The 18,012-nt window shown below is 57.8% G+C and overlaps 1 protein-coding gene across 7 annotated transcripts in view; it reads right to left on the bottom strand.

Moving 5' to 3' along the window:
• The window catches only part of ARHGEF10L (Rho guanine nucleotide exchange factor 10 like), a 150,777-nt gene that overhangs the window by 19,653 nt on the left and 113,112 nt on the right, over nt 1–18,012 (bottom strand). For 5 of the 7 annotated variants that reach the window (XR_012511432.1, XM_010957461.3, XM_074377304.1 and 2 more), the window contains 4 exons: nt 15,756–15,842; nt 14,385–14,611; nt 12,584–12,738; nt 7,133–7,281 (listed from right to left, as the gene is read on the bottom strand). Coding sequence is in view for 5 of the 7 variants with exons in the window: in XM_010957461.3 (XP_010955763.1) it covers nt 7,133–7,281; nt 12,584–12,738; nt 14,385–14,611; nt 15,756–15,842 (618 nt within the window). In the remaining 2 variants the exon portion in view is untranslated. The remainder of the gene's footprint in view (nt 1–7,132; nt 7,282–12,583; nt 12,739–14,384; nt 14,612–15,755; nt 15,843–18,012) is intronic. The other 2 variants (XR_012511433.1, XM_074377306.1) reach the window with 1 other exon arrangement.

Genomic DNA, 18,012 nt, shown 5'->3' on the forward strand with positions numbered 1-18,012 from the left:
AGAAACTGATTTCTCAAGTTTCACCTGCCAACTTTTAATTTAAAAAAGAAAAAAAAACAAAATGACAACAATAACAATGCCACATACATTGAAAAACAAAATCAGACAAAACTGCTGAACTGAGATGACTCCATAGAGTAAAATGACCCTGGACCCGCAAGCTTGGGTGGCCTGAACACGAGGACTCCGGGCCGTGGAGGCTTCCTGGACACCCCAGGACTTCGTGAATCTTTCTGCCCTCACGCCAATTTGCATACCATTACCCAGGAAGCCCTGCGCCTAGATTTCACTTTTGCAAATTCCCACCCGTTTCGTGTCATAAATAAGACAGGAGACAGAAAACTAATACAGCCCAGTGATGCATTATTCATGCCGCGTCACACTGTTATGATAGATTTACAACAGCTAATACATGCAAACTAAGTTTGGGCACTAAATGTGAAAATTAAGGGTGGGGAAGGCGGGTGTCTGTGGGGATGGGCAAGGGGAAATCTGGGGGCTGTTGGTGTCCAGGAAGCCAGAGAAGTTTCTTTCCTGGCATGCTCAGTGACAAAAAGCATGAATGCCGGTATCAGACGCCAGTGCCCAGGTACCAGGAAGCAGCCGGGGCAGGCGGCACTGGAACCCCTACAGGAGGGATTCCTGACAGCACGCATCTGGGGAAGCACCTTCATGAGCTCAGTGCCCAGCTCCGGAGCTGGCTAAAATCAAGCCCCCAATCAACTGCTCTGCATGCCCCTGCCACATGTCCCTTGCACACTTAGACCCACCACAGACATAGCCCTCTTCCCTAATGGAAATGCCCTGTTTGCACAAGCCTTCACTGAGCACTCACCACGCGTCAGCCTGCTCTCAGCACCAGGAATGTGTCAGCAAGGGGACTCTACCAGGCACAGTCCTGCCCCGCACAGCCCTCAACGGGTCAATCTGATCATCGACACACAGCTGTGCCAAGTGCGATGGAGGCGAACGGCCCGAGGCCGGTGCCACAGCAGCAGGTCACAGGGCGTGGCCCAGTGCAAGGGAAAGAGCAGGGGGAGGCCCAGGCGGGCTTCTCCAGGATGCGGAGCTGGAATAGCCCTGAGGGGTGGGGGCCAGGCCCAGGGTCCGAACCCGGACACGACTTGCCCTGTGTTCCAGCACCTTCCAGGCAGGGCTTGGAGGAGCCCCAGACCCGTGCTTCTGTAACTGCAACAAGGAGGTTCTGGGAGCAGAGAAGGTTGCCTTGGAAACACATCAAGGCTGGCACAGGGGCGGGTCAGAGGTGGGACCTGGACTCTTGTGGACTCTTGCTGTCCTACCCGCATCAGTCCCACCTGCCCAATCACTCTGCCCTGCGGTGGTGGCCACTGTCGAGCAGGACCCACCCCTCTCAGCCACAAGACCCTCTGACCAGCCCTTTCCCCAGATTCCTTCCCACCTTATCTGGTGTGGCCTTCCTGGCCTCCTGCCTTGAAGGCACAATTCCTCCCAGGACACTTCTCCAACTGGCCCCAGTGCCCTGAGCCTCCTCCTGACCAGATTTTCAATCTTGAGCCCAGAAAGATTGTGTAAGGTGGCAGCCAGGTCCCCTCCTGACCCGCCTTACAGAAGGAGGCTTCCTTGCAAGCTCCCACCAGCACGGGGTGGGGTGTGCTGGCGAACAAGACAGACCCCACCCCATTTTCTTCTGTTTGTAGCCGGGTGGGTGCAGAGGCACAGTGACAACCTAGGAGGTCGTTTCAGACATCAACAGTCTGATGATAACAAAGCCACTGACGCGTCAGGACCCTGACTGGGGGCAGAGGTGGCTCTGATGGAGCCGTGAGGGCAGGCCCCACTGGGGAGGGGGCAGCCGAGCCAAGACCTGAGTGATGAGGAGCCGCCAGAGGGATGCTCTGTGGGAGTGGTGCTCCTGTTCCAGGCCGGGGGACAGCAGAGGCAAAGGCCTGGTGGTGAGAAGGAGCCTGTCACGTTCAGAGGCCAACAGAGAGGCCAGCGCGGCTGGGGAGCAGAGGTCACAGACTACAAGTCAGAGGCCTGCCTTCCAGTCGACTTCCCCTTCTGCACAGTGGGCCCAGAGGATCTCTGCAGCAGCGCCAGGATCCAACCGCATAAAGCACACTCACAGCCCAGCCCTGTCCAGCACCCCTCCCTGTCCCTACGGCCCCCCCTGCCAGCCAGGGTAACAACAGGGACCCCAGCCCATGCTGTGTCGGGGAGCAGCCTTGCCCCAGTCCCCCAACTGCACCAACTTGGCAGAGTGCACCCCACAGGCCTCCTGCTTTTTTATTTTTTTTTTTTAATCAAGATGCAACAGTCATCCCACAGCCAGCTTCCCCTCCAGCGATCAGTTAAAATGAACTCCAGACGACTGGATTAGACTTTGAAGGTGGCGATGTAGATAATAAACACGGAGGATGCGGTGTTGACACAGGCCCTGGTGAGCTACATTATTATTTAACAGGCCTTGCCACTGCCTCCACTGGGATCAAGGAGCTGAACAAGCAGTCGGTGGGCGAGCATCAAGCCCAGAGACAGGCTGCGGCGCCGGCTCCGTGGGGACGGGTTCAGCAAGGTCAGGGGCGGCTGGCAGAGGCCAAGCGGACCTAATGGAGACGCAGCTCAGAGGCCCCTCCTGGGGAGCTGCCCACGCCCACTCCACACAGCACAGGGGTGACTCGACCTGGGCCCAGAGCATCCTCCCCGCCTCCTCTGCCCCCTCAACATCTCCCCGCCCCGCTCAGGGGTCCCAAGCAAGAACCTCCCCTGCTCCCTTCCCCTCTCCCACCAGGTCTGGCACGCCTCGTGCCTCCCCTGGGTTCCCATCGGGACTGGGCCTGTCCCCACAGGTCTCTTCCCACTGGGGCCCTTCCTACTGACTGTCCTGGGCCTGCTCCCCATACTGGACTCTGAGCTCCTGAACTGCTGAGACCAGATCTCACTCACGTCCACTCCTCCAGCCCCCTGTGCAAAAGGCCTGCAAATCAGGACACCATCCGTTCACTGTGACTGTTTACTCAGAGCACCTGCTACGTGAGCTACGTGAGCCAGAGAGACACAGGGAAGTGAAGATGAACAGGGTGTAATCCTTGGCCTGGAAGACGTGTTGGTGGGAAAAGGAGGCACTTAAACAGTAAGACTGCCTAAGAGTCGCATACGACAGGACTGGCACTGCAGGGAGACAGTGCAGTCAGCAGAGACTGAGGCTCTGGCTACCCAGACAGCCGACACGGGGGTTCAGAGTAGACTCAGGAGTCGGATGCCTGAGCTCAGATCCCAGCTCTGCCTCCTGGCAGTGTGATTTTGGGCAAGTCACTTAACCTCTCTGGGACCCTATGGCCTCATCTGTAAAGTGGGAATAATAATAGTACTCATCTCACAGGGTGGTTTGAGGATTAAATGAGCCAATACCTGTAAAGCACTTAACCCGATGCCTGGTCCACACTAAGCACTCAATATATGTTGGTTATCATTACTTCCTGGGGGTGGGAACAACCAGGGAAAGCTCCTTAGAGTTAACACAATCGCTGGATGAACCCCATCCAGGAATGTCTTCACATTTGGGCCAGAGCCACACAACCACACCCTCAGCTGACAGGATCCCCCCGGGCCCCCTGGTGTGAGCACGGGGCAGCTCTGAGAGCTCCAGTCCCCATGGGGGGTTTCTCAGCCCTGGGGGAGAGCCCGCCACATCGCTGCTAGTAAGCGATGCACCTCCTCTGAGCTGAGGCACGCTGCTGCAGGGACTGAGCGCTCGGTGCCCCTTCAGGACCACAGCAGCCGGACAGCAGCCCAGCCCACTGGCTGTGCGGTGGGCGCCCAGCGAAGTGTGCAGCCTGCCGGGTCGCTGGTCATTAGCAGCAGCCAGCCAGAGTCGTTTCCAGAGCCCTGTGTGGAGGTGGGCTGGCTTCCTCTTTTCCGAGCAGCAACGGAGAGAGGCTTGATTAAATATGCATGGCGATAGCCTCGTTACTGTGCGAAGGATTGTGTGTACTGAAGGCGAGCTGCCCGCACCACCCACGCACAAACTTTTCAAGTTCCCCGCTGGGCTGCAGACAGGGCGCAGGCTCCCTCCGGTCCCACTGCTGAGCCTCCTCCGTCACTCCTTCCTCCATCCTGGCTCCCCCCGCCGAGCGCCCTCCGGACGCCCTCCGTGTGCGCAAAGCAGGGGAGAGGCCATATTGATTCCCTTCTTAAGAGCAGCTGGTCGAGAACTAATCTTAAATCACTGCAGCCTCGCGCTGGAGTCTCGTGGCCACTCAGCCCAAGGGATGGTCGGGCCCGGGCAGGACTGCACTGCAAGCTGGCGAGGGGCGAAATCGGGTAAGGGCTAGGCAGGGTCCTGCCTGGACTTCGTTATTTCCTTTGTCCATCCATCTCAGGCTCATAGGATGGTGGTCGGCAGAAGGAAGCCCTCCAGCCAGTGAAGTGAGGGGATGGCAGACCCACAATGCGGACACACGCCCCACACCCAACAGCACCGACTCTAAGGGAGCAGCTTGATTTTTCAAACAAATCACATATACGGCAAAAAGGATTTAGGTTAGGCAAATAATTACAACAATAACTAAGGCTCATCCAACACTACTATGTGCCAGGCACCGGGTGAAACAGCCCTTTCACATAAACTTTCCCACCCAGTCTGCCCACGGTCATCCCATTTTACAGATGAAGTGACTGAGGCCCAGGAAGGCTCGGTGCCTTGTCCAAGGGTGCATAGCTTGGTGGAGACAGAGCTGTGGTCCCATCTGAAGCAGGCTGCTGGCAAGGGAGCCGGGTGCCTAGCAGACCCGAGGTGGGCATGGCCAGGACAGGAACAGGCCTCTGCCTTTGATGATGCCTCCCCATCCCTCCCCATCCTGAAAGTCTTGTGGGTCTAGGAGGGGCCCCCTGGGAGCTGAGCTTTCACCAGCTCCTCAGGCCCTGCTGCCCACAGCTCCTCCCCAATGATCAGTCACTTCTCTGCTCCCACAGGTCTGTGATTTCAGGGTCCTGCAGCCTCTAGACTCTTTCTTAGAAGACTCTTCCTTGAAAACACCTCTTAGTTCACATCCTGCCTCCCACTTACCCTGGCTGCCTTCCTCCTCTCATGTTTCATTTCCCCTGATGGCAGTGCCAACAGTGTCCTTTGGCCAAGACGGAGCTCTGAAAGCCTGCCTCTTCCCATCTCATCCTCACTCTGCTCTTGGCTTCCTCACATTTCTGGGCTCACTCTCCCCACATAGAGAACAGAGGGCAGGCTGTGTCTCCCCCATCAGACTGAGTACCCCATGGGCATGGCTGGGGCCCCCTCCCTCCCACCACTGCCCTAAGTGGAGCCCCAAGGCTCAGCTGCTGGCTGAGCACCCCTTCAACACGGCTCTCCTCCTGGGCTGAGTAAGAGCCTGTGCAGGACGCCAGCAGGAGAAAGCAGGGAAGGCACTGGGCCTGGCGTGGGGACAGTCAGGGGCGCTTGGGAAGGGGCTGCAGGGGGGCCTCACTCTTCTTCCTGACAGATGTCTTGAGACCCAGGCCAGTCGGGGACCCCTAAGGCCCTGGGGAGCCAGCTCCCCCTGCTCACCATCCTCTCGGAAGGTCAAGGAGGTGAGAGGCCTTTGGAGGGACATGGCAAGGTTGGGGGGAGCAAGGAAGCCCCTCAAAGACATCCAGGGACTAAGAGGGGACTCTGTGGCTGTTGCTGCTCGGGGATCCCCCTCCCCACCCCGGCTCCACTCAGGAGAAAGAGGAGCAAGAAATCCAGAAGCTGGAGGCGGGGCGCAGCAGGGTGCTTCCTGCTGGCGCCTTCCTGGCCCCTCCCCAGCCCACCCCACCTGGCTGGGCCCGGCAGCACCAGTGAGCTCAGAAGTCCTCAGTGTCATGGGCAGTGCATGGGGGGAGGGGGTGTTCGAGCCTCCCCTGAAGCGGGGCAGCCCAGGAGTCACCCGGCGCCCCCACGGCGCCACCCCTCACTGCTGGCTAAGGTGCGGGTGAAGCACTCCCACCTCCCCACTCCAGCACCCAGAAGAGTCGCTAGTCAAACATCTCCGGGCTACCAGGACCATGACTGGAAGCCTTACCTCACTCAGTGGGCAAAAGGACCCCAGGAATGGATGCTTATGCCCCTTTCACAGATGAGAAAACCAGTGCTCACAGATGCCCCTCCAGGCCCCAGAAGGTAAGAGGCAGAACCGGAAGGCGGATCCATGCGTGCACAGCTCCGAAGGCTGCGCCTGGTGCTTCATCAAAAATGGGGAAGTAAGCCCAGGACCAGAGGCTCAGTTCCGGGAACCCAGGCTCACCCACAGCTCCCTGGCCCTGAGGGTCCCCTTCTGCCAAACTAGGACTGTATTATCCGGGATCCAGCCCTAACTGCCCGTGACCTTACGATCTCAGGCCCCAACTTTGTGTTCTCGCCTGGCTGTCAAGTGGCCGATCTATGGCCATACGAGAGATGGCCATGCAGGCAAGATGGCCCTGGCGTGGAGGCTCACTGGGAGTCAGTCTGTTCTGCCCATGAGCCCGTCCCCGCAGCTCCCCTCCGGGCCTGGGGGCAGCTCATTTCAAGTTGATAATCCAAGCAATCAAATGACGGCAAACATCGCCAAAATACCGCTCGAGGAGACACGCTGGGATGGACCCTGGGCTGTGGCAAGGCTGTTAGTCAGTGACCATCACGGCCCTGGCTATGCCAGAAAAGAGCCCCCAAACCAGGCTCTCATCCCAGGGGCCAAGAATTGGGCGGCGCCAGTGATGGACAGGGCAGGACTCGGCAGCCTCCACATCCACGTGTTTAAAGAGCCCAGTGTCCGAGATGGCTGCGTCCACACTGTAGCTGTCCTCTCAGGACAGCTGGGTCCTGGGTACCAGTACGAGCGCAGGGACCCCAGCTTCACCTCCAAGGGCAGCAGCAGATACAACTGAGGATCAGGCTCATGGTGCAGTCCAGTTGGGACCCTTCCCCTTACGGCAGCCCAGGGGTACCCGTCCGGGCAGAGGGCAGGGCCCAACAGGGATCCTGGCCCCCTCTGCTTCCCAGCAAAGTCTGATGATCCCTGAGACGCCGCTGGGAGCCGGGAGCAGTGCCAGGTAGAGGTTAAGAAGGGTCAGCAAGGCTGTACCCAGAGATGACCCCCAAGGCCTGGGGCCACGAGCCACGAAGCAGGGCCGGTACCTGAGTCTGCAAGCTGGTGGCATCCAGAACGGTGACCCGGGGCCCACAGCTGGCCCACACGGCGTCCTCCAGACTCAGCAGGGTACGGACAGGCCCAGGCCCCACAGTCAGGCACACGGGCGGGCTCTCCAGGTCCCAGGGGACACCTCCTGGAGGGAGAGGAAGAAAGCAGGTCAGGAGCAGAGATGGGGAGTGGCCAACAGGTCAGGGCCTCAGGAGTCCTCAACAGTAGGGACCCACGGCCCACAGCACCTGCTGGCCCCTCTCTCTGCCCTTCCTCCTCCCCACAGTGGGAGGGCGGCTCTTCCCATCCAGCTCAGTTTACATTGCACCCCCTTTAGGGGCTGTACTCCCCAGTTCTCCCTCCCTCCCTGCCTTTCCCTCTCTCCTGTTCACTCCACACGCACTTAGTAAGCACCTACTCCATGCCAGGCTGTGTGCTGGGTGCTGGGGTGACAGAAACGAATCAGACACTGACCCTGCCCTCCAGGAAACCCCCGCTGGCTGGAGAAAACAGCGGATGAATCAGAAGTTACCAGACAGGGTGCCAAGCACAAATGGCCAGGCGCACCCAGGGGCTCTTGAGAGCTGCTGAGATGAAAGGAACCAACTCTGCACACAGGAAACCCAGGGAGGCTTCCCAGAAGAGGGAACATCCACACAGCCCTGCCAAAAAGGCAGAGAGACATAGCAGAGAGTGTCCTGACCCTGATTCTGCCAGCAGCTCACCTAGGACCTTAAATGCATCTCTCCCCTTCTCAAGGCCTCAGTCTCCCCATCTGTAAAATGGGGAAGGCGGTGCCAACAAGAGTGTCTCTGAGGACGCTTCTGACACTGTAACTTGTTGAGATTGAGTCTTGCCTTCCCACAGATCTTCTCACCTACTCCCAGGCACTCTGTCACCTCTACCAAGATCTCTGATGATCTTCCCTCTCCAGAGACGCCACCACCCCTAGGTGTGGAAGGAGGAAGTACTGAGAGGCCGTCAGTCTCCAGTCCGTTATCCCTGAAGGCGGACAGACGAAGGGACCTGGCCTGGCATTGAATGAGGCTCTCCCCTGCCCGCCTCAGGGATGCTCGGCTCACCCAAGGACACGTCGAGAACTTTTCCTGGCATGCAAGCCATGTTCAGTGGGGCTGGTTTTTCTCTGAAGTCACACCAGATGCCACACAGAACCCCAGTGGCTGTTCTGTCTTGCCAGGGTGCCAGGCAGGGAAGGAGAGTTGAGCAGAAAGTGGGGGGCACCCCAGAGAGACGGGCAGAGTAGGTCTGGGAGGCAGGACGGAGCCTGCTACCAGCTCACCAGGGCCCAGCCACCCTCATCCCTGCTCCATGGGGTCTCCGGAAGGGATGCAAAACTACCCCAGCACAGGCCCTCCTCCCTCTGAGCCAGCCGCTGGGTAGCAAGATGGAGAACAGCTGTCCGCAGAGCTGGAGGCGTGTATGGGGAGGAGCCCACAGAGGAGGGGCCAGATTCCCCTCCACCACCCCACTGTCCCCTCCTGTAAAACAGGCTCTCCTCTCGCCTTGAGTCCTACTTAAAATTGGCAGACTCCCAGCTCAGCTCAGAGTTGGGGAACAGGAACCTCCCCACCAATCGACACCCATCCAGTTAGTTCTAGCCCATGAACATAAGCATGTGGGAAGCAGGCTGAGCCAGAATCCTGGCTGCAGCCTCTCGACTTCTGCATGGATTCGGATGGGTGATGTCGCCTCTCTGAACCTCAGTTTCCTCATCTGTAAAGTGGGCGTCATAACCATGCCTACACCTCGCCGGATGCTGCAGAGATCACATGAACTGTGTAGAACATTTAGCACAAGGTCGGCCCCCAGGCAGGAGCGCTGACAACTGTTGCCGCATTCTGTTATGCACAGGCACGCCAGGCATTCTTTCCATGAATTATTTCCTAAACTCCCACCAGCCTGTGTGGAAGGTTCTATTCTTATCCTTGTTTTACAACTGAGAAAACTGAGACACAGAGTTTAAGAAACTGGTCCAAACCATGCAGCTAGACAGGACCTGCTGCTTGTTAGCTCCGGCTGCTTGCTGTTATTTGCCACAACACGACAGCCCGTGGAAGGGTGTTGATTCCACTTGACAAATGGGACAGCAGAGACCCAGGCAGCCGAGAACTTGCACAAAGCCACCCAAGCGGAGTGGGTCAAGGAGGGTTGGAACTCCACTGACCCAGGTCCTAGCCTCCTTCCCCAATCCCTGCCACCCTCTCAGGTTCCAAGAGGTTCCAAAATCCCTGGGGTCAGTACTGGCATCCAGGAGGGGAGAGTGACCACAAGGAGGCCAGGCCTCCACAGGGGACCCTGACTCCCACCAGGAAACCAGAGCCACAAAAATGCAAGGCTTTGAGCGCCCCCCAGTGGCCAGTGGTGAGTAGTGCTTGTGGCCAGAAGCGGGAGCTCCTGCCACTTACGGCTAAGGTGGGAGCTGCCAGAGGGGAAGCAGTCAGGGATGCTGAAACCACATCCCAAAAACTGGGAAATGCCAGCTCTGCCCGACAGGCCTAGCAGTGATGGCCACCAGAGCCCGTGTACTACTCTGTACTTCCTGGAATAGCACAGCTGCCTGGGGTAGGGCCTAGGGTCTGATACCTTTGAGGGTCTCGTGCGCATCAACCACTCCTGCACTTGCTGGGCGCCTCCAGTAACCCTCTAAGAGTCCCGACTCCAGGACAGTGACTAACTGATAAAATTTAATAATACCAATATTGTTATATGAAAAAGTACACAGGACAGGAGTCCCTGATTCGAGGGCCCAGGGTGGGACCCTGTACAAGAGCCTTCCCTTTGCTAGGGCTGTTTTCCTATCTGCATCCCAAGGGGACAGAACTCTGACCTCTAAGGTTCTTCTCAGTCCCCACAGGCCACAATTCTAAGATTTTAAACACAATCAGTGTGAGCTCTGAGCAGGGACAGCCCCTCCCCACCCCAAGCCTGCTGAGGGATCCATCCCTCCACCCTGCTCCCTGCCTTCCAGTGGCTCTAGATGGACATGTACATGTTCCTCCCAGACAGCCTCCCTGCCTCTAGCCTCTGCTCTTGTCCACCAGCCAGAGGGGCACAATGCTTAGCCATTTCCAACACTTCCCCCTACCTCCCATCAACTGAGACAAACCCAAGGCCCACATGATTAAGCCCATCTGCTCCCAGACCTTGCCTGGCACTGTCTACCCTGCTGGCTACTATCCAGCAAGATGACCTCCCCCACCAGACCAACCACCTGCCTCCAGGCCTTTGCATATGCTGTTCCCTCTGCAAGAACACTGTTCCCACAACTCTTCATTTGCCTGGCCACTTCTTCTTCAGGTCTCAGCTTCAGGATCCCGCTCCCTAGAAAGGCCTTTGCTGACCAGCCCACCCCATGCTCAGGGGTTCAGGCTCTCACCCAACACCCTGCTCTTCCCCTTAGCACCCTCAGCATGATGTATAATTATAAGCATGCTGCCTGTTCATTTGACTTATCTATAAACTTAATGTGTCTCCCTCTGTAAACTGTGAGGGCAGCCTCACATCTGTTACTGGCCACTGTATCCATGGTACATAGTAGGTGCTCAGTAAATATTTGGTGGACAAATGTTTACAAGGCGAGGAGCCTGCTGGAACATCTCAACCGCCTCTTCCAGGCCAGATGGTACCCAGCTCTGCTCAGAGAGGCCTGCTTAAACCTGGAGAGGACTCTAGCCCTGGAGGGAGGACCCTTGGGTTCAGGTCTCAGCTCACCCATGGGACCCTGGGGAGTCCCTTCCCACCCAGAAAATGAGGGTGTGAGGTCCAATGGTCCCCAGTGGCTCTTCCAGTTCTGACAAACTACCAGGCGCCAACCTCAGGCTGAAAGCCAGTGGTTAGACACCCCCACCCCCTAAGGGTTGAATGGTGTCCCCCAAAATTCATATGTTTAAGTCTGAACCCCTAGTACCTCAGAATGTGACCTGGTTTGGCAATAGGACTGTTGCAGATGTAACTGGTTAAGATGAGGTCACCCTGGAGGAGGGTGGGCCTCTAATCCAACATGCCTGGGATTCTTATTCCAAAAGGATGTTTGACCCAGGATCACCCAAAGCGAACAGCATGTGAGGACAGGAGTCATGGTCCCACAAGCCAAGGAACTGCCCAAAGTTGGGAGAGTGGCTGGGAACAGATCCCTCCCCAGCGCCCCAGGGAGCACAGGCCTGCTGACACCCTGACCTTGGACGTGTAGCCTCCCGAAGGTGAGACGATTAATGACTGACACTGTTTAAACCACTGGGTTCGTGGTGCTTGGTCATGGCAGCCCCCGCCAACTGGTCCACCTGCTCACCTCCTCCCAACCTGGGCACCCAAACTGATGAATCAGGAACCAAGAGAGGAAGGGCCAGAGGCAGCCAAACTGGGGACCAGAGCGGGCGGGGCGGGGCTCCCGGGCTCCCGTGGGAGCCGGAGCGGGGAAGTCCCTTTAGCAGCCCTGGTCGAAATCTCTGAAGATCTGAGCCCGCGTTGACATTCACACGCACGCTCCGTCTGATGGCGAGAGGGACTTTTTTTCCCTCCCTCTACCCGCTTTAATTAAAAACTATAAATGCCTTATCAAAAGCTAATTTAAAATACCAACACAGTGCCAAGTGGCAAAAAAAAAGCTCAGTACAAATATCCGTTTATCACCCGCAACAGGCTGTGATGACGCAGCAATCAGAGGCGCGCGGCCGCGGGAGGCGGAGCCGCCGGCACATCAGCCCCTCTGGGGGAGCGGCGGGGGGACAGCTCTCCGCTCTGCCCAGCTCCGCTCATCAAACAGGGAGCTGAACCAGCCTCAAGGGGACGGGGACCACAGCACTCCGTGTCCCTCCCGCCCCTTAGCCCTAGACTTAGCATTAGTAAAGAGGAGGCAATTTTCAAGGGTCGCAGTGAGAATGAGGATAATGAGCCCGCGTTCAGCACCGCTACCCGTCCTGGCGCACAGCAGCCGGAACACGATCAGCCTCACCCTCCGGATGTCGCCATCTGTGCCATCAATGGCTCAGTAAAATAATGGACATCGAAATGCCTAATGCCACTGGGCACTCGCTGCGCCAGGACCTCTGCTTTGCCTTCACTGAATTGTTCAACCCACAGGGACCCATGAGGAACGGGTGTTACCAATATTCCCATTTTACAGATGAGGAGACCGAGGCACAAAGAGGAGACGCTGCTCACTCAGTCACAGCTGTTGTCAGGACAGAGCCTGGACGTGAGGCCAGGTCTATCTGAGCCCAGGGGCCCTGCTCTTATCCACCAGTCTCCACCCGGCTCCTGCAGGGATCCCAGGGAGGGTCAGGGATCCCCAATCTCCCCGGCACTTCGATTCCCTGATTCTTTTCTGAGCTGCCTCCATGGCCAGCCTCCCACAGCTGCTCTGGTGCAGGATCTGGCTCTCAGCCAGAGCCCAGGGCTGCCCCGCCCCTCCAGGCCCCCATCCTTACCACTGGTCCGAGGATAGGCAGCAAGGGTCCCGTCCTGCAGGCCAGCAAGCAGGTGGAAGGGGCTGTGTCGCAGGCAGAGCACGGGCTGCAGGCCTGGGCTCCTGCAGGTCGCCAGGCACTGGGTGCCTGTGTCCACGCTGCTGTAAACCAGGATGCTGCGGGGAGAGGCCGGGTGACTCACTTACCCCCCACCTGCCCCCTCCCCACATACCCTCCTAGGAAGAGGGCTCCAGGACCCCCTCTAACTCAGCCAGCCTCCCTGCTGTGTGACCAGCCTGGCACTCCACCCTTTGGTAGCTCAGACTTCCTTATGCGGGCTTCTAGAGGAGGGTGCTTCCTGGCCCCTGTCCCATAGAAGACAGGGTGCTCCAGAGTCGGCACAACAGAGGAGCTGAGAGAATGGTTTTTAGGGTCACACAGACCGAGGGCAAATCCAGACCTGCCACCTCCAGCTGACTGACCTGGACGGCTGAGCCTCAGATCTCTCCAAAAAATGGGGCGGTGATGCCCACCTCTTGGCCACAAAAAGGAATGAAGCACTGACGTGTGCTACATGGATAAACCTTGAAAACATCATGCTGAGCGAGAGAAGCCAGCCACAAAAGGCCACACATCACGTGATTCCGTTTGTATGAAATGTGCAGAAAAATAAATCCACAGCGATGGGCAATGAGTTCTGGGGCTGGGGGACGGGAACAGGAGTGATATGGGGTTTCTTTGGGGGGTGACAATGTTCTAGAACTATGTAGTGGTGACAGCTGCCCATCATGAACATATGCTTTAAAATAGTTAAAATGGTGAATTTTACATTGTTTAATTTTAGCTCATTAAAAACAAAAAATGTTCACTGGGCCCCTAGGTTCTGCAGATCCAGATCCGGACATTATGGAGTCTCCGAGTTGGTCCTACGTACATTAGCTTTTAGCTCCTCCTTCAGTTGCTTGTGTGGGAAACGGGAGAAAACACTTCACTGGGGGGCTGCTCTGAGGCTCACAGCCCAGCCCAAGAAGCAGCACACAGTAGGTGCTCGGGAAACATCCTCTCTCCCCGCTTCCAGTGACTCTAGGACAGGCGTGAAAAGCCTGGGGATGAAGAGGATGAGGAGGTGCGGCCCATGTCAGGGTCCTATTAATCACCATCTTCACCTTCCAGTTAACCAGGATGAATATTCATTCTTCGTCTGCAGGGTGGACCTCCCAGGAGGCTAAAGCTTTGTGGGGCGGGGGGCTCCCCTTACCACAGGACTCACCCACCAGCTCCAGGCGTGTCTTACAGGGGAGCTCCCTCTGCCAGCAGATCTCGTAGCCCGGGCACACCCAGGGCCCTCATCTGCCCTGCAGGGCTAACTGGGACCCCAGATGGGTGGACACTGTCAATGACGGCAAAGGGACCAGAAGGCTTCACATGTCCCATGACCCAGTAGACTCCTACAGGGGCCTTGAGTAGGGAGATTCTAACACCCACTTCACAGACAATAAACTGAGGCTCAGAGTGGTCAAATAGCGTGCCCAAGGATCCACAGTGAGGAAACAGTGGATCCAAATCCAGCTTCGGCTGACACTGAAGCCAGCGTTCCCCTTGGTACCACCCTACCCATCACCCTACTTGGGAGGGAGCCAGTTTGCACAAAGCAGCCCCCTGATGCTGTGGCTCCTACACTAGGCACCCCTGGCCCCACTTCCTGCTCCCAACCAGAGGTGGAGAATGTTGGGGGTGGTGACAAGCCAAAGCTACAGGGACAGCCCCCGCCTCGCCCAGCCCTGCCCAGGGCTATGCTTCACCCCTCCTCCTGGCCCCTCACCTGCCATCCTGGAGCCCGAGGCAGATGGTGGGATGCACTCCAGCTGAGGCGTCCGCAGCCGTGCGGCTTTCTTCTTGGTCTCCACTCTCCCCCTCCTCCGGCTCCGGGATGTACTCCATGCAGAGCACAGGGGCCGCCAGTGGGAAGGACTTGACCGTGCGGGGCGAGGGCCGGTTCAGGGAGAAGATCTCGACCTGGCCCCCTGCGCCCTCCTGCCCGCCCCCGACCTGGGGTAGAGACCCAGAGAGGCCATCAGGTGTCAGGCGAGGACCACGAGAGCAGAGGCCGAGCTCAGCCCCTGCCCTGCCAGTGACGCATCCCAAACTTCTCCTGGCCACGGGGTTAGGCATCAAGAGGAACATCCCGCCTCCTGCCCGCATATACCCTGCTGTCACTGAAGGTCACTCATTCCCAGCTGCCGTGGCAACAATTTAGATTCAGGGACCAAAGGAAATCAGGTAAAGAGCTAAGATGGACTAGATACCCAGTCAGCTTTGTATTCCCTTATCTCTAGGGTGAATTTCAACCAACAAACAGTGAACATACTCTCTGCCCTTTACAATGTCCTCCTCTGTCTTGTTCACTGTTTTACCTCTGTGTCTAGCACGTGGCAGGCACTCAAATGTACTTGCTGAACGGATGGATGTGGATGGATGGTGAGATAGATGGGTGGATGGAAGGAAGAGACAGAAGACTGGGTGAATGGATGGATGACTTAATGGATGGACGGACAGATGATTATAAGGATGAATGGATGGAAGGAAGGATAACAGATAAATGGATGGATACGTCATGTACTAGACACTGGGTAAACAGTGAAGAACAAATCACCCTCAGAAGGGACATTTGAGCTGGACTCCAAAGGGTAAGTTAGAGTTTTCCTGCCTGAGTTCCTGGAGGGAGGAACAAGCAAGAGGAACTAGAGGATGACCAGCGGGGTGGTGAGGCTAGAACCTCGGGGAATCTATGGGAGGCCACAATCTGCACCACCAGGAGCAGGGGTCGGGGCGCCCATTTGAAATGAGAGAGGCTCTGCCAGGAACCCCAGGGGCAGAAAGGTGGGCTGGATCTCTGCAAGAGATGGGCAGTCCTGCCCCCTGACCCCTGGCATGAAGAATCTGCCACTTAGACGCTCTGCACAGCAACCTATCCACTTCCTTCATGGCACCAAGGCCATTTGCGCGAGTCCTGCTCACTTCTTTGGACCCTGGCTTCCTGTTGCACCTGCCGAGCGCTCAGAGACTGGCACAGAAGGTGCCCAAAATGGGGACCAGAAGGCAGGCGGCTTTCTCCAGCACCCTGTCCCAGATGCCACCCTCCCAGCTCATGCCCTAAGGTCGGAATCCCTGGCTAGGCACGAGGGTTACTCACCCAGAGGTAGCCCTGTGGAAGGGAGGTGCTGACAGCCGAGAAGCCCAGCAGGGGACAGCTGACAGGACTGTGGACCAGGGCCCCAAGCTGCGGAGATAGGGACAGCAGAGGTAGTGTTAAGGGTTCAGGTCCCCGAGATGCAGGACCGTGGTCTGAGCCACCCGAGGGGGCTGTTAAACCTGCAGATTCCTGGGTCGCCTTCAGGCCCCGAGGGAGGTCCCTGGGGGAGGTGGGGAGGAACTCAGCGGGCTCCTGTCCAGGCAGTTCCTATGCCCTCACATTCAACTATCGCTCTCCAATAACCTTCTGGCTGGAAGGGGCCGGAATGAAACTCTGGCCAGCAGTGTGTTTTTCAAACTGAGCAATTTCCAGATAAGATTTGTTGAAAACCACTAACACCCACCTTCCTCATTATACAGATGGGGAAAACAAGGTCCACAGAAGACATGCAATTGCCCCACGCCATGCAGAAGGCCAGTGCCAGGGTCCCTGGCCTTCCTGCAGCCCCTAGAGAAGCACGGTGGAGGAGATGCACAGGCCAACAGAAACCCTCTGCCGATGACCCCACCAGGACCAGAGCGTGCGCGACAGCCTGTGCAGGCCACTCAAGGGGACCGGGGTCTCCATTTTTAATGGGCTGTCACTGAGGGCCACCAGCTGCTTGCTCCTTGTGCATCTCCTGTACCAGACCCTGCACCAGGCAGCTCTCTGGGGCCTGTTTCCTGAGCTAAATCTGCCTGTCTGTCTCTTCGGCCAGGGCAGAAAGGCAAGGAGATGGCCTGGCCCTTTCATGTACCTGGCTACAAACTCCAGCTAGACGGAAGGGGAAGGAGGCAGAGCGGGGAGAACTGAAGGTGCCCCCCGACCCCGCCTCCCCTGGGGGGAACACGACCACCCCTGGACCCTTTGGCAGGCAGGTGCTGCTCTCCCTTGGTGCTGAAGACCTGACTGGTCCCAGCCCTACTGGAATATTCTCATACAATCTCTAACGACCATAGGTGAGGGGGTCCAAAGAGGTCACCTTGCCCAGCCCCCTCATTTAGGAGTCAGCAAACTTGAAGTTTGGAGGGTGGGGGCATATGACTGGCTCAAGGTCACACGGCAAATTACTGGCAGAGTCAGGACTGGAATTCAGTTTCGACTCCCAGCACAGTGCCCTTCGTGGCTGAACTCCATCCAGAGGCCAGGCTGCCACGCTGGAGGCCTCGGCACACCAGACTCCCACTTCTGCCCAGCTGGGAGCTCAGGTCCAGCTCAGGCCTGGCCTCCTGGGCACCCTCAGGCCCCTGCTCCCCATCACTTTGCATCTTGGCGGGGCACATCCAGCTGGGTGCCTGGCCCATTCTGCCAGGCGGCTGCCCCCCACCTCTCAGACCGGGAGGGGGCAACCGTAGCCCTGGCACAGACGTTTCCATGGCAACTCCAGCAGGTCGGATGTCAGCCGAATCAAGAGGCTCTGTGGCCAAGACGATGGCAAAAACTCAAACAGCTCCTTGGACAGGCAGGGCCCTGGGCCCAGAAGTCCCGTCCGTGCCAGGAAGCCGACTCCCCAAAACCAAGGTGCTGCGTGTAGAGCAGAGCAGAGCACAGGCTGGGCAAAGGAGGCAGGTGGTGGGCACAGCCAGGTGGGCCCCAGTCCCAGCTCAGCTGCTACAGGCTGGGTGACCCCACAAGCCAGTTCCTCATGGTCGTGGGGACCCTGACGTCGCATCAGGCCACGGGGACCAGAGATAGGATGTAAAGTACTTAGCACAAGGCTGGGCACCCGGCAGCAGCCACTGCTTACCGGGGACTTCCTGTGGGATGTGAGAGCCCTTTACACGCAGTAACTCAATCGGCAGGACAACACTATGAGGGGAGGCTGTTCCAGACGACTGTTCCTACTGCGGCCCAGGGTAAGGAGACAGGGACCCCCGAATAGCAATTCTGGCTGATGGAGGGTGACGGTCAGGACAGAGGCCGCTTGGCTAGTGTACTGAGGCCTAGGCAGGCCAGGCTGCAGATCCGGGCCCCCAAGGCATTTGCATGTTAAAGCTCCTCAGAGTGGGCAGTACCACACCCTCTCCCCAAGCCCCTGCCCCCAGGCCGGCCTCTAACTGGGCCTCGGCCCAAGGGGGAATGGGTCTGCACTGAGCACTCCCCTTGCCCTCTCTTCCCCTCCAGGGACAGGCCCCCAGCTGGGATGGAGCCGGAGGACCAAGAAGAATCTCCTAAGACCTCAGCAGTCAGACCATTGGAAATCCCCCAAAACAAGACA

The sequence above is a fragment of the Camelus bactrianus genome, chromosome 13, assembly GCF_048773025.1.
Source record: "Camelus bactrianus isolate YW-2024 breed Bactrian camel chromosome 13, ASM4877302v1, whole genome shotgun sequence".
In the NCBI taxonomy this organism is placed as follows: domain Eukaryota; kingdom Metazoa; phylum Chordata; class Mammalia; order Artiodactyla; family Camelidae; genus Camelus; species Camelus bactrianus.